Source organism: Lepidochelys kempii, chromosome 8 (genome assembly GCF_965140265.1).
Source record: "Lepidochelys kempii isolate rLepKem1 chromosome 8, rLepKem1.hap2, whole genome shotgun sequence".
NCBI lineage: Eukaryota > Metazoa > Chordata > Testudines > Cheloniidae > Lepidochelys > Lepidochelys kempii.
In genome coordinates this window covers 84501712-84518039 of record NC_133263.1, presented here as the reverse complement: position 1 = coordinate 84518039, position 16328 = coordinate 84501712, and the positions used below count along the sequence as shown (strand labels likewise).

At 43.3% G+C, this 16328-nt stretch overlaps 1 protein-coding gene across 1 annotated transcript in view; it reads left to right on the top strand.

The window, feature by feature from the left end:
- The window catches only part of MSH4 (mutS homolog 4), a 54434-nt gene extending 44399 nt beyond the window's left edge, over positions 1-10035 (top strand). Inside the window, exons 17-20 of the mRNA XM_073357309.1 lie at positions 4364-4492; positions 5209-5383; positions 9038-9126; positions 9786-10035. Of these exons, the coding sequence (XP_073213410.1) occupies positions 4364-4492; positions 5209-5383; positions 9038-9126; positions 9786-9977 (585 nt within the window). The 3' untranslated portion in view covers positions 9978-10035. The remainder of the gene's footprint in view (positions 1-4363; positions 4493-5208; positions 5384-9037; positions 9127-9785) is intronic.
- Positions 10036-16328: the final 6293 nt, after the last annotated feature.

The window sequence follows — 16328 nt, the reverse complement described above, 5'->3', positions numbered from 1 at the left end:
AGTCCAGTCTTGAGGTGATGCATCTGAAAGAAATGTTAACTACCAGATGGCTGTTTGTAGAGTGAAAGAAAACTGTCTGGATGTTGCTGCTGTATGATCCACTAGTTGCTGCTCAGAGAGTAACCAGAGGCAGGTGATGACAACCTTTACCATGTAGTGTCCACTGCTAAAGCACAACCAATATTGTCAAATGGGCATCCAAACATCACCCAGTGAAGTCCCAGATTGAACAGCAATGGAAATAGTTACTCTGCAAAAACTGACTCCATCCAGAGCCACTTAAGAGAACCATAGACCCAGCTCTATAAATTTGCCAATTGAATGTTTGGAGGTATTTCCCAGCCTACAAGTGACCAGCTAGCTCATGTTACTTGAGACATGATTAACGTCAGTGCCCTGCAAGAAACTCAAGAACCATGCTGCCATATTGCTGGCTACAATCTCATCACCCACCTCCATCACCCAAAACACAGCCTTGCTACGTGCATCAAGCACAGCATTGAGGATTATGACATAATAGTTGCTAGGAGCAACTCTGGAACCTTCATCATCTCAGTAAGAATCAGCAAGATAAGAGTGTTTTAATGCAGGGGAGGGCAAACTTTTTGGCCTGAGGGCCACATTGGGTTTCCAAAATTGTTTGGAGGGCTGGTTAGGGGAGGCTGTGCCTCCCCAAACAGCGAGGGGTGGCCTGGCCCCCACCCCCTATCTGACACCCCCTGCCCCCAGACTCCTGCCCCATCCAACTCCCCCAGTTCCCTGTCCCCTGACAGCCCCCCAGGACCCCTGCCCCATCTACCTCTCCCAGAACACCCTGCCCTGACTGCCCCATCCAACACCTCCTCTCATTCCTGATTTCCCCCCTCACCCCGGGACCCCTGTCCTCTGACCGCCTCTGGAACCCCTGCCCCTGACTGCTCCCCACCGCCGTATCCAGCCCCCCCCCTGACTGCCCCCCCCGGACCCCTGCCCTCTATCTAACCTCCCCCCGCTCCCTGCCCCCTTACTGCGCTGCCTGGAGCACCGGTGGCTGGCAGCGCTACAGCCGCGGTGCCCAGAGCACCAGGACAGGCAGCCATGCCGCCCAGCTGGAGCCAGCCACGGCACCGCGCAGCACAGAGCACCGGGTCAGGCCGCAGCTCTGCAGCTGTGCTGTCTGGCACGAGCTCACTGCCCCGCTGCCCAGAGCATTGCGCCGGCGGCGCAATGAGCTGAGGCTGTGCGGGAGGGGGGACAGCAGGGGAGGGGCTGGGGGCTAGCCTCCCCGGTCAGGAGCTCAGGGGCCAGGGAGGACGGTCCCGGGGGCCGTAGTTTGCCCACCTCTGGTTTAACGTGTATAAACCACTGAATACAGACTGTCTTCTCCCTCATTACCCACACTCCATCGCCTGGCTTATATGTATGTCATTGATTTCAGTAGCCACCACACAATGTGGGGCTATGCTAGTAACGATACTGCAGGTGAGGCACTTGTGGAATTATCATCAAATGAAGACACATACCTTCTTTTCTATGCGAAAGACAGAGGCACTTTTCATTCTGCTCCCTGGAACAGAGACTGCAATCCAGATCGCTGTTTCATCACCGAAGACCAGTTGAATATGTCTAGCACTACCCTTGCTACTTCCCACACAGCTAGCGTCGACTGGTGATAATCCACATTGGGTTTGAACTCCAGTAGTCATGTCATTACCCAAATGGCAATAGAAGTTTCAAAGGGAAATTGGCCAGGATTCACTGCAGCAATTGAGGCCACCATTGACGCAGTTCCACTGAAGCCTGGAAATTTCAGTTGTTTCAGCAAGCTTATCCAAATAGCTGCAAGAAAAAACATCTCTCACAGCAATCAGAATCGATATACCCCATACTGGAAACCAGAAACAAAAAGGCTATTACGGATGAACCAAATAAATACAATTGCAGAAACACTTATTATGAACTCAAATGTACTGGGGGAAAAATCAACTAAGCATAAAGTGTGCAGAGAGCTCTGATACATAGTCAGCTCACTACCTATCCCCAATCTCCCTATCATTTCCCTTCACCAAGGAAGAGGTGAATAACCTTGGAAGAATATTTCTTGTATTGGCAGCCAAACGAAAGTCCACTAAAGGTCTGTCTACATTGCATATTCCTTTGAACAGTCTATAGCATACATATACTACCTGCCCCTCTCCTGCCAGCACAGGTTTAAATAGCAGCGTAAAGGGTGAGGTACTGTTTAGGTGAATGTAGTAAAGACATGCCTGAAGCTTGTGAGTATGTACCCTACATGGCTCTCTCCTCACCCAAGCAGTGACTCCCCCATCTACACTGCTATTTTTAGCAGTGTCGTGTCCTGCAACTGCCTCCCCACGGCTGGAGTTTTTCCCAGTTGCAGGGAAAGATTCCAGTAGCGGGAAAAGGCTCCACTGCTGGAGCGTTGCCCTGCCACAGGAGCTGCTGGAGCCTTTGTCCCCATGTAAGACTCCAGCACCAGGGAGCTACACCTACCACACATGTGGTGTGCAGTGTAGACATGTGCTGACACCACAGTTTTAGGCTATCATCTAAACAATCGAAAAGCTAAGGCAGAGCTGCACATGGACTTCTGTGACTAGTAGATAAGACTACAAAATGTCTTGATGTGATGTTAGACCAAAGCCTCACATTCCACTAGCACCTGAAAAATATCTATGACAAAATAAAGATGTGTGTAAACCCCATCCATAAGCTGTCAGCAGCAAGCTGGGGAGTCGATGCAAAAACTCTACAAACCTCTTTGAAGAGGGGAGGGATAGCTCAGGGGTTTGAGCATTGGCCTGCTAAACCCAGGGTTGTGAGTTCAATCCTTGAGGGGGCCATTTAAGGATCTGGGGCAAAAATTGGGGATTGGTCCTGCTTTGAGCAGGGGGTTGGACTAGATGACCTTTTGAGGTCCCTTCCAACCCTGATATTCTATGATTCTATGATTCTTCACTAGCCTTTGTCTACTCTGCCACAGAATACTGCTGACCCATCTAGACACATCATTTGTCAATTCTCAATTAAACACCATCATGCAGGTCATCACAGGCATAGTAAAATCAATGCCACAACCATGGCTTCCCATACTGGCACATATCAACCCACTCCAAATTTGTTGCTGTATGAGGGAACAAGGATTTTCCAATATATGAATACCTAAATAATATATCAAGATTCCAACTCAAATCCAGAAATCTTTTTTGGCTTGCAGCGCAGGAGTTCGAAGACTTGGGGTTCTCCCACAAAGATCAATGGTGAGCAAGGTGAAAGGGCTCCATACAAACACGTTATCAAGGACTCAACTGAACAACCCACTGGCTTTTCACTCACATGGAAAATATGCTCCACTTTGAACTGAATGTGCACATCACATGGCAGATTTGCCTCTGTCCTCCATGAATGGGGACTGATACACAATCCTACTTGTGAGTGCAGAAACAGATTTCAAACTATGAAACGCCTTATCAACCAGTGTCCCAAATGATCATATATCAGTGGTATTTCTTCCATCTACTCTGTGTCACCTGAAGCAATCAATTGGATTGCCAACTTAGATCTGGACATCTAACGATGCTGTTTTTAAGCCATATGAAAGAAGAGTTTAATCAGACCTCCATATTGCAAACAGATATTAGTAACTAGCACAACTGGACTTCTCAGGAAGCAGGGCAGAAAAATAATACCAGTAAGTTGTTTTTTAAAACTTTTCTAAAATAGGCTTTTAATAAAATAAGGTAGAAAAACCCACAACCATCCTTTTCTCTACCTGTTGCTCCTTTCTACAACTCCCTTAAAATTTTCTATCTTGCCTGCCATCTTCTGTTTTTTTCTTCAAGATTTTCAATGTGAGTTATGGCCTTTAAGACCTGCTCCCGAACCAGCAAGCTGGAGATGAGCAGGAAGTTCTAAGAATTATTCATAATAGCTTTTCTATAAATCATGTCACAGTTTTAAGTCCAAAATCTCTGAAACCATTCCAACAGGAGTAGAAATCACTGTTCCATTGGACATTACTCTTGATGTTTCATTAGGTATTGTACCTTAAATTATTGTTGGGCCATATCTGACTGTTGCCAGTACTCCACCCCTGAGATCTGATTTTGAGGAAAAATTACATATTTAGAGATAAAGAGGTAAACAGTTTTGTGGCAGGATGTTTAGTTTGTTTTAAAATGTCAGCTGTTTGGAAGCTGCTCAGAGGTGAAAGCCATGGATCTTCTGACAGGATTTTGTTCTTTGTTGTGTTTTTCTTTGTCTTCAGTGGACTTTTTGTTGGCTTGTTTGGTTTTTTGGGAGAGGGAGGGAGGGGGTATTTAAAAATTTACTGCTAGAGATAACAAAGTATTGTTTTTCTTAGATAACGTATATCATACAAAATGCTAATGACAAATCACTCATCATAATTGATGAACTTGGCAGAGGTACCAGTACTGAAGAAGGTATTGGCATTTGTTATTCAGTGTGTGAATATCTACTGAGTCTGAAGGTATTTTTTATATTTTTTAATCATTAGTCTCTGCAATTTGTAATTGTTTTCTCATGCAGCCTTAAAATGGTACTAAATAAAAACATTTTCTCATGCTCCAGTCTTCATTTTATGGACAATTCTGATCTAAATAATACGGATACACTTACTGGGATATATGGATAGATAAGAAATTGATCAATAGATAAGAATACTTCCTGCCCTTCTAGTCCTTGTCCTATCCTTACCCCATCCCATTCCAACCACAGGATTATCCCTTGAACACACTCCTTCTAACCCTTGGCTCCATTCATGTTCATTCCTGTTCTTTCCGTTGGCGAAGACTTTGCCTTGGCTTTTACAGCTTTGCAGTGACTATACCAAGAATGAGACTAACAACAATATCCCTAAAGCAGTTGTATGGTAATTTAATATATTTTTGAAACGGCTTTAAAACTGCCTGTAACTGGAGCTTTCTTTACTATTTTGCTATAATCTTGCCCATGTTTACAGTACCAAAGAAATAGATCTCTTCATTAAATTTAATATTTTTTAGTAATTTCAGGACATTTTTTCAAAGCAATGCATGTAGGTTTAGCCATCAGTGAAAGTCATATTGCTAAATTCCTGTACCCACTTTGAAAATATATATTTTAACCTTATTTTGCTTAAGTATAATGAATTATGAAGGATTACTTAATATGTTATAATATTTCCATTTCTGTTGCCTAATTTAGGCATTTACTCTATTTGCTACACATTTCCTGGAACTATGTCATATAGATGCTTTATATCCCAATGTGGAAAACAACCATTTTGAAGTACAACATGTGAGAAGTAGTGCTGGAAATAAGGAAAAAATTACTTATACTTACATACTTTCGAAAGGACACACAGAGGAAAAAAACTATGGTAATGGACTTCAGTATTAATATTAATAACTTATTAAAAAGTACATAAGATATATCAAACTATTAGGGTCTAACATTCCTACTGTCCACTGACAGATCACTCCATATTGTAAATCATTTTTTATATAGTAACTGTTACATACAGGTTCAGCAGTGGCCTAGAAGAACTTCATCACACCATTGAAGATACCATCGCATGGCTAGATGACTATGCACCGCTAAATAAATAAACAGGTTAAAATACTGCTCCAGTTAATTTTGTATTTTAAATAGTTGTGTAATAAGGTAGTATTTTGTGTCCACAGTATGAAAAACTTGATTGTCTAATAAAATGATCTTTCTGCTCTCGGACTTCACCTGGAATCTTCAACTAGTTGAGGACACAGTGACCTGAGATGAGTCACTCTGAGCACATAATAGCTGTACTGAGTGCTCTGCATTGATTTCCTGTTTGATTATGGGAGCAATTCAAAGTGCTGTGTGATAGTCTTAAATGGATGCCTGCACATTCAAGACTTATCTGAGAGCTGCCTCTTTTGTCTTTGCTCATATAGGATGAAATAAAAAAGTTAACTAAAAGCTGTACCCATTTAGCTCATCCTAAATGAATGAAGGCTGTATTAAAAATGACAAATTAATGTTCATAGATGTGTGCCTCCATTTATTTATTCAGAGGCACTTTTTATCCTTTGAAATATCAAAACAGTGTTCTTGGGAAAGTGGGTTCATTTGTCCTTTAAATTTAATATAAACTGTAGTGAAGCAGCCTGTGTAACAGATTAAAACATTTTATTTATGTCTCATTGTCATCCATTCATTTCTTTATAGACCCATAATCCTTTGGGGAGTGAAAAGAATCCACATAATGTTTCTGAGGGCCGGTCTACACTACCCCTTATGTTGATATAACTTATGTCACTCAGGGATGTAAAAAAGACACCGTCCTGAGCGATGCAAGTTACACGGACCTAAGTGCTGGTGTGTGGGCAGCCGTACATCAGCAGGAGATGCTCTTCTGCCAACATAGTTACCACCTCTCGCGGAGGTGGAGTAATTATGCTGACAGGAGAGCTCTCTCCTGTTGACATAGTGTGTCTTCACCAGACATGCTGCAGTGGAGCAGCTGCATCTAGTGGAGACTAGCTATAAATGCTAGATTCTGTAGTTGGCTGTTGTATTTAGTTGTATTTAGCTGACTTAATCAATAGGGAGTTGTCTCACAACACACAATTTGTACAAGTCTGAGATAGCTGAAGACTATAAATTATTCGAGTTAAAATTAGAATTAATTAAATATAAAATGTTCCTTCTAGGCCTTTATCAAAATTTCACTGCTAATTTGCCTCACATTGGTAACACAAGGCCAGTTTTGGGGATTTTTCGCAAGATCAATTCTGAAGAATTATACATAGATTTATAGGACTGGAAGAATTCATGCATGTCCCCTGCAGATTTCTTTACTTCCCTGCAGAAAAATGACTTTCTGACAGGGAAGAGCAGTCACGCACCACTCCCGAGCTGTGCATGTACATTGTTTCAGGAACCCAGAGCAGCCCGCAGAGAGGTAAATCACCACAGGCCTGGGGACACCCCAGCCAGTGGCTTCTACCCTGAGCCAGGATCAGCTGCTAGTCCTGGCTGGGCTGGAAGCAGGAGAGGATGGGACTTCCTCTTCCCCTAAAAGGAGTGGGTGGGGCTGTATCAGACCCACCCCCAGAAACCTCCCCCAGCTGCAGGAAACTCAGCATCCTCCCCTGCTTCCTGCTCCCATTGCTCCTCAGCTGCGGGGGTGGGGGGGAGGGTCACTGTATGGGGAGCTGCTCCCCCATCCACCCAAACCCTGTGCATCTGGACCTCCCATACCCAGATACCCCTGCCCAGCTTGACTCTCACTCAGAACCACCCCTGGCCTTTCATAACCTGAACCCCATCCCATTGAAGCTCAACCCCTGCATCTGGAGGCCCCCTGCACCCAGAACCCCTGCCTCTGGACCCCCACCCCTGCACCCAGACCACCCCCAGTGAGCTCCCTGCACTCAAGCCTCCATCCTGATGAACCTGAGTCCCCACATCCAGACCCCCATGCCACTGACCCCCAACTAGCTGCACCCAGACCTCCAACTCACCAAGCCCCACTCCCCAAAACCCAGACCCCCCTGGTAAGACCCCCACACCCAGACCCCTCTGCTGATCCCCAACCATTCCCATTGCCCCTGCACCTGGAAGCCCCCCAGTGAGCCTCTGTTTATCCAGATCCCCTCACACCTAGACCCCCAACTGAGCTGCCTGTACCCAGATTGTCCCACACAGAATCCTCTCACTCCACAGCTGGATCCCCCCACAGTGAGCCCCTCCACACTTGGATCCTGCCTGCCCCACACCTGGTATGCCTGGCACAGAGGGGCAGGCCTAGGTCTTGTGCTGTGTGAGGGTCAGGTGCAGCCTCGCCACTGAGTCCATGTCCCAGGGGGTGGGGAGGCTGCAGGGTGATCTCCCACCTTTGTACAGCCAGTGGCCTGTGCTTCCCACTGTCATGCTATAGCATCTGGATTTATTTATTGACAAATAAAACTTATAGAATTTTTGGAGAATTTTAAAATGTGTGCAGAATTTTTAATATTTTAGTGCAGAATGCCCTCAGGAGTAGTGTTCAATTGAGGCACCTGGTCTGCCAGCTTCACGGGGGAATTTAAGGACTCCTAGGAGCTTTGCTTTTTCCTCTCAGCTTTCAGAGGAGGAAGAAGCATGCAGCCCAGCTATTGAAAATAGAAGCTTTTCAGCAGCTGTTAGATTGGGTTAGGCCCCAAGTTCTCCTGGACCAGTTAAGGGATGGAGGAAGAATCAAACATCACAGTCTTGGGAGCAGGACAGGCACCAGTGATACTCTGTCCCTCTTCCCAAAGATAAATGGCTCATCAGGTGAGACACTGGAAAAAACAGTCTCAATCATTTTCACTGACCCTGGAAACCGACCTCCCAGACTCTGATCTCCACCTTGTTTTCCTCACTGGAGTAAGGCTCCTTCTGTTTAGGGTTAAAACCAGGATGTCCAAGATGATGTCCTGAGCCCATACAAATGTATGGCTGAGAGTACTGATCACCGTTACAGATTTCCTGGGACATTATCGCAGGAAGGATAAACCTGAGAAAATCTGGACAGGTGGCAACCCTACTTTTGTTCCACACCGAGCTCTTCTCTCTTCCCTATTGGATCAGACTTAAGTGAAGGCTGCTAAACCCACTTCCCAACTTTTGTTCTCTAATCCTCTTAATGAGGGATTCTTCTTCCTATTCTGTAGACTTTGCCCCTCCTTCAGTAATGGAAAAAGAGCTGCCTATTCTCAGCCCTAGTATTATAGCTGATGCATCTTAGCATAAGCAGTCAGCTTGTGTCAGAATAGCTATTTTGAATACATAGAATATGTTTTATAGCAGGCATCACCAGAGATCCTGAGTAACTTGATTTAATCCTTGCTCCTTATAAGTCAGACTGCTAGGAAAATTACTGAGTTCAGATACAGAGGAGAGGAAACTTATAGGGGAATGAAATAAAAATTCTTTTTGAAAAAAATAATTTTAGAGTGACATTTTGATTAAGGTAAGCATTCATTCTGGCACAGAGAGTAAAGGACTACTTTATATTTTTTATGTTTAGGATTAAAAGCTGCAGAAGTTTCTTCTCTACCACCATCAGTAATTTTGGATGCAAAGGAGATCACAACTCATATTGCTAGACAAATTTTGGTATGTAGTAGTAATTTGCAGTAGTTAATTTATAGTCTTATAAAACACAAACCTCCAATATATTCTCATGTATTGTCTATTGTTTTATAAAATGTAAGTAGCTCAATGATATATTACAGAGATGTAGAAGTATGGCACATAAAAATTAGATCTAATTATACACGGATTATTGGGAATTTTTAAAGAAAATCAGTTTTACTTTTAACAAATTTGCTGATAAAATTACTATGAGAAAGGGAGAGAAGGATTTTATTTTATTCTTTTCAAAAAGCTTCTTTATTCCATGAACAGTTGCAAAAAAAAATTTGTAATTTATTTATATAACCTTTGTAACATTTCACCAGAATTTTACAGACTAAGAAGCTGTTCGTAGGATAGATTTCAAACGGATTTCTCAGTTCATTCTGGTGTTAGGTCAAGAAACTAGACATTATGTTTTTGGGAGTGGTTTTAATGGGGTTTATTGAAGATCACTGTCAAATGACAACACAGAGCTCTGTCATTACCATCAAGAAGTACTAGATATAGTCCTAGATAGAATCTGCAAATGGTACATCAGCAGACACAGAACTGGGACAGGCAGAAAACAGCCTTCTACTACTTCAATAAATGAATATCTGTGTTCACATTTTAATGTATGTGTTTGTTTTTAAGAACAGCAAAAGCAAAGAACCACTCCTGAGACATTAAGACAGAGGGCTGTATACCATCTAGCAACAAGGCTGGTTCAGACTGCAAGGAACTCTCGATTGGATGCAGTTAGTTTGCGAATATTCTTGAAAGGCCTGAAAAAAAAGTATGAAGCTGATTGTCCTGTGTCTGGACAAGCACAAACTGAAGATGGACAGTAATTTATAGCTTACATTGATGGACTAATTTATTTGGTGAGGGCCTAAATATTAATTTTCTGTATCACTGACGTAATTTTTTTTATTTTTTAAAATAGTTGATTCTCATCATAAATTATATTCACTACTGAAGCACCACATTTACTATATGTGGGTATAAATAGTTATTCCTCTGAAGAATTTTTTTGGAGCAAATTTTAAACAGAAGCATTTATTTTGTATAAATAGTATAACTATGAAAGAATTATTTTTCCATAAGACTCTTGATATGTCAGTGATGACCAAAAGTCCCTATGTGCTTTTTTCTGAAGAGATTGAGGGCAGGAGGCCCCACTCCATTTTGCTAGAGACTGGTGGAGACACTACTCCAAACCTTCTCTAGCAACAGAGAGTGGTGAGTAGGTTTATTTCAAAATAGAAAATTAACCCTTTTACAGAGTCTGTCAGTACATCTTTCCACACCCCTGGAGCTGGATTAAATACTTTTAAAATGCATGGCCCCATGCATGGAGAGAAGGAATGGACCAAACCAAAGAAAGGGAGGTTGTGGTAGGCAGATAACTTATTTGCTCTTCCTCGATATAACTCCCTGGCAAATAAGGAGGTGTTGTTTTGGCCTTCCACCAAATGACACCTGTCTGTGGAATAGGTCAGTCAACAGACTGCAAAGCCAGCATCCTTGGCCTTTTTTACAGAAAATTACACATACATTGACATGGTTAAGCCTTTAGCATAACTGATGCCTGAACATTAAAGGAATGTCATGAACATTAAAACTACATTTGACTGAACATGCTTTTCATGTACCACAGCTACAGGTGACGTCTAAGATTACTTCTTTATATTTATGACAAAGACTGGAGAAAGTATTATTTCAGCTCTGTCTTTTTGGGTTTTTTTTTTTGCGCACTTGAGAACACTTCAGTCGTTTCACTCATATGTAGATGGCTAGTTTCTCTGTCTAGTCTCATGCAGTGATATATATACACATCACCTGCTAGCCAGAGGCAGGGCATTTACCACACCTCTGGAAATAATTTTGGCTTAAGGTGGCCAAATTGAAGGTCCAGTCACATCTCTGAGTTGGGGCCAGTGAGGATCTCCCTCCACCTCAGTGGGAGCTCCAGGAGGAATTCCCTTTAATCTTGTGCCTATCTTCTCTTTAAGTAACCATGTGGGGGCACAGTCTAGCCCAGGAGCGGACAAACCTTTTGGCCTGAGGGCCACATTGGGTTTTCAAAATTGTATGGAGGGCCAGTTAGGGGAGGCTGTGTCTCCCCAAACAGCCAGGTATGGCCCTGCCCCCACATCTTATCCGAACCCCCGAACCCCCCGCCCCCTGACAGCTCCCCCAGGACTCCTGCCCCATCCAACCCCCACCGTCCCCTGACGGCCCCCCTGGGACTCCTACCACATCCACCACCCCCTGCTCCCTGTCCCCTGACCACCCCTGGACTCCCCACCCCTGACTGCCTCCTGCCACCCCATCCAACCCCCCTCTCCTTCCTGACTGCCTCCCCCAGGGACCTCTGCCCCATCCAACCCCCCTGTTCCCCACCCTCTGCCCACCCCGACCCCATCCGCACCCCCGCCCACTGACCAACCCCCGCAACTCCCTTGCCCTCTATCCAGCCTCCCTGCCCCCTTACTGCGCTGCCTGGAGCACCAGTGGCTGGCGGTGCGACAGCTGTGCCACCCAGAGCACCGGGTCAGGCCGCGGCTCTGCAACTGCGCTGCCCGGCCGCCCAGAGCGTTGTGCCACACAAGGCTGTGGGGGAGGGGGAACAGCGGGGGCGAGGCTGGGGACTAGCCTCCCAGGCCAGGAACTCAGGGGCCGGGCAGGAGGGTCCCATGGGCCGTAGTTTGCCCACCTCTGGTCTAGCCTATAAAAAGTTAGTTAAACCCTTCATAGTTTAAGGGTTTATTAAGTGTTTGTGTAATATTTAATAAATAGCCTTTTCTAAATTACAGTAGTTTACTTTTTTCTTGGGCATATTTTATTTTCACATATTTCAAAAATATCAAGGGAAAACAAAAACTTTTTAAACTCAGTCTCCAAGGTTTCCTTTTCAAGAGTGTCTCCTGCCATAGCTGTGTCGATTACAAAGAGAAATGAAAGACACAGCATTTTGGCTGAAGGCAGTTTGCAGCAAAGACTTCACAATCCTCAATTCCCCAGGGGCTTCCAATGATTTTACATTGATTTTTAAATCAGTTGAAAACACCACCAATACATTTTTTCTCCAATGTTTTTCCTTCCTTTTTTGGATTATTATTATTCAGAGAGCACCCTCGGGTTGCAGGGGCTGAGAAGAACCTTTCTGTAATTGCGCCTCATGGCTGCCAGGGTCCACTGTGGCATCAGACACAGGAATGGAAACCAGGGAAACTCTCACCTGTACTCAAAATCTTCCTGCATTATTGCTTCCTCATGTGCTCCTGTCGTAGAATCAGTTTCACAGGTAGTGTTAGTCTATAAAGTATAACTTTTTAGCCATAACTGAACGTTTTTATTCCAAGGTGAACACACAGAATTTGAGGGAAAATTACGCAGTTCCTGAGGGAGGAGAGAGTGAAGGGAAAAGGCAGTTAGGGAAGAGCTAGTGACCTCCGCGTCTGTTTTTTTTTTTTTCTTCTTATAAGGTTGCAGACAGTTTATGCAAAGGTCACTGCAGACACAGAGTCAAGGTCTCTAACATGACAAACCCAGTCTTATCTCCATGGCCTTTCAGAATGATTAAAACTGGTTTTAGTCAATCCTGTCTCTAACCCTATAAGCCACGCTCCTTTTCCAGAACCAGAGGTAGACTCCAGGATTCCTGATCACCAGTATTCTACTGCTAACTAGGAAATAGTTGCATAACCACTGGGAAAATACAGGTTAAGTCCTCCGCCACTGGGTGTTCTACAAACGGGCTGTTACTTCTGTAGCTCAATAGTAAGGGTTTAAGATAGGAATCTGAAGATCAGGAAGTTCAAACCCTGTGTGGGAGGATTGAATAGTTACATATGCTTCATACATATGGAGAGACCACTGCTTTAAAACAGATTTTATACTTTAAAACTATGTTGTGCTGCACACTATGATTTGAATCACCAAAATGCATGTGTTTTGTTTCTGGAAAGAAAGTCTCCTAAAACAGGTTTCTTTCAAAAGGGGAGGTTTGTTCTCATAGCTTTCCCAATAGAGCATCCCTTTTATGCTCATGATTTTTCCATGTATGAACTGTTTTGAATTTGTTTCTAAAACATTTTTTTCCCATTAGACACACAGTATTCTCAGGAGAAGACTTTCCAGACCTCACATTTAAATCTGGTTGGTAAAAATGCGTAGATGATGAGCCTTAGTGCACTGAGCTACCATACCAACAATAGAGTGTAGCCATGGTGACATGGGCAGCCGGAGGAGCTAGCTGCGCTGAGAATGTGCCTAGTGTCTTAGACAGAAACATACCCAGTCGAAGAAGCTAGCCCCTCCGACTGCTATGACTGCACTCTGTTCTTAGCATGCTAGCTTAATCAGAGCTAGCACAAGTATGTCTCCTCGAGCTGGGAATTACACCCCAGCTCAAAGTGCAGACATACTTTTAGAAGAATGATTTCAGCCTTTTCCTTCTTCCTCCCTCACTCCAAGTATCAAAACACTTTCTTTGTGCATGTTTTATGTGTAGACGCATAAAATTACAATCCCATAATTTCCTGGGGTCCATCTCTGGCCATTTTGCTCCATTTCCATGCAACTCGGTTCAAGGTGGGTAGGGTGGAGAGAAATGGTGTTTTTGTTCCCTCTCTGGCTGTAGCCCGGGCAGTACAGTAGGTAAGTGCTATGTAAGGTCAGGGGTAGGGAGAGACTTACCACTTTCAAATCAAATATACAAATAGGAAACTCTGAGGAGTGTTGAGCACTGCTGCAGGAGAGGGACAAAGGTAGCTCTGAGTCTGTGCTCTCCCAGTCCTAGGGCTGCTTTATGCCAGGCTAGTCCCATGGTACATGTAAGAAGAGCCTATTCTAATTGCTTTGGCTGCCTGTTGCTCCAAAGGGCCACTATGGCAGCCCAGAATTGCCAGGGTTCAGAATGCCTTAGCCAATCCCCTTGCACTCTAAAAGCCGATGTAGTGTATCTACCACACTCATTGATTTCCCTGATGCTGGCAGGATCCTCCTGCAGCCAAGTAAGGCAGCGTTAGGACAGCTTTGCGCTGATGGAGCTGCACTGATGCTGGTGAAAGTCTGGCACATGGTGTCGTGCACATACAGATTAATTCACATAATTAACAGCAGGAAAAAGGAAGTTGTTCACACAGCGCACAGTCAACCTGTGGAACTCCTTGCCTGAGGAGGTTGTGAAGTCTCGGACTATAACATGGTTTAAAAGAGAACTAGATAAATTCATGGAGGTTAAGTCCATTAATGGCTATTAGCCAGGATGGGTAAGAAATGGTGTCCCTAGCCTCTTGTTTGTCAGAGGGTGGAGATGGATGGCAGGAGAGAGATCACTTGATCATTACCTGTTAGGTTCACTCCCTTTAGGGCACCTGGCATTGGCCACTGTCGGTAGACAGGGTACTGGGCTGGATGGACCTTTAGGCTGACCCAGTATGGCCATTCTTATGTTCTTATGCATTTGAGTACAAAAACACAGGAGAAAAAAAAAGTTTGGCCTGATGTGAAATGACAAGTAAGTTGTCCTTTATTTAATGACTCCTCTGGGTTTTGAGCAGTGGGTGAAATTTATCAAGATTATATTCATTTTCCAATTTCCTACTAACCATAGCTCTTCTGTATGTGCTGTGTAAATTCCAGCCATGATTTGACCTGTTATTTCTCTTTTCAACTTCTTATAATTTAGAATTGAAGATGGATCTGGAAACCTTAATGCGGGGATAAAGTATGAAATGCAAGATTTTGAAACATAGGGTAAATGTCTTTGGTATTAGCAGTGGTGGATTAGCCACTGGGCCAGTGGGGCCCATGCCCAGGGCCCCCAGCCAGTTGGGGGCCCCTGAAAAATTGGCGACCCTGCACCCTGACCCGCTCCACCCAGCATTTCTGCCTGCCTGGTGATGTATTAAGAGGGGGTGGGCTCTGAGGGTTCTCATTGTGTGTGTGGTGGAGAGAGGGAGGGTCTCTTGGAGTCCTGGTGCAGGGAATGAAGTTGGGAGGGAGGTTATGGGGCCTCATGATGAAGAGGTAAGTTCGGAGAGGAGGAGAGATATGGGGCCTTGAAATGTAGGGGTGGGGTGGGGAGAGGGAATAGAAGAGAGAGAAAGGGAAGCCTGAGGATTTTGTGGTGCAAGGGGATCCACCTCCAACAATGAATGGTTGTAATTTCATTATTTTGCTCAGGAAAAAATTAGGTAATCACTATTGTCCCTCTGCTTTCACAAACAGGAGAGGAAGGTATTTTAACATGACTTTTGCTATTAATTTAGCAACTTCAGGAGTAATTTAAATCAATTAAGCCCACAAGTTTGATTCATACTTGGTATTTCTGTTAACACAAAATGCAATAGTGCTCTTTTCAAATATGATAAACTACCAGAAAGTGTTTCCTAACAGGTAAAGTTGCATAATACAATTTTATGTTAATGGAAATATAAATTCACATTTTCGAATGCTTTTAAAACCTTCCCAGCTTAACTCCTCTGTGTACCATTTAACTCATTTCTAGTTTTTATATGACATTCTTATAATAATTAAATAGCAATGTGTTCATAGCATTTGTACCATCCCAGATGTACTGCGGTGAATGGAGAAAGGGAACAATTTCTCTGTTGGTCTTGAATTTGTTCATGTAGTTATGTTTATGGATTAGACCCTCCCTAACACAATTACACTGAATAGATTAAACAAATACCAATCTTAAGCAATGGCAATATGGTACATTACAGGCTTACAGCTATAAATGTTAATAATACCATCTCTCATACAGACATTAAAAGTTTCTCATTTTGTATTAAGCTACTGTGTGAAATGCAGTTGTCTTGTACTGCTAAAATAAAGTGATTGTATTATTAGCATTAGAAAAGATGTAAATTACTAGATTCTGTTTAGGGACCATAAGATCTCTATCTGTGATTATTTTATGCTTGCTCCTATTACAAATTGCAAGGATCCTGGATATAATTTTTTAGCTAAATTATTGACCAATATTTATTTTGCCTGCATAACAAAAAATCCATAAATTAATTTGCCTGTTAGCAAGACTAATGGTAAATGGGCATCTTAAAGTTGGCTTTTAATTGTTTATTGTAGATAGCTCAACAAATTCAAATTACAGTTAGTATATAGTGTTGACTTTAATGCTCCAAATTTAACCTTTACTATACTTAATATGTGGTACACTTTATTAT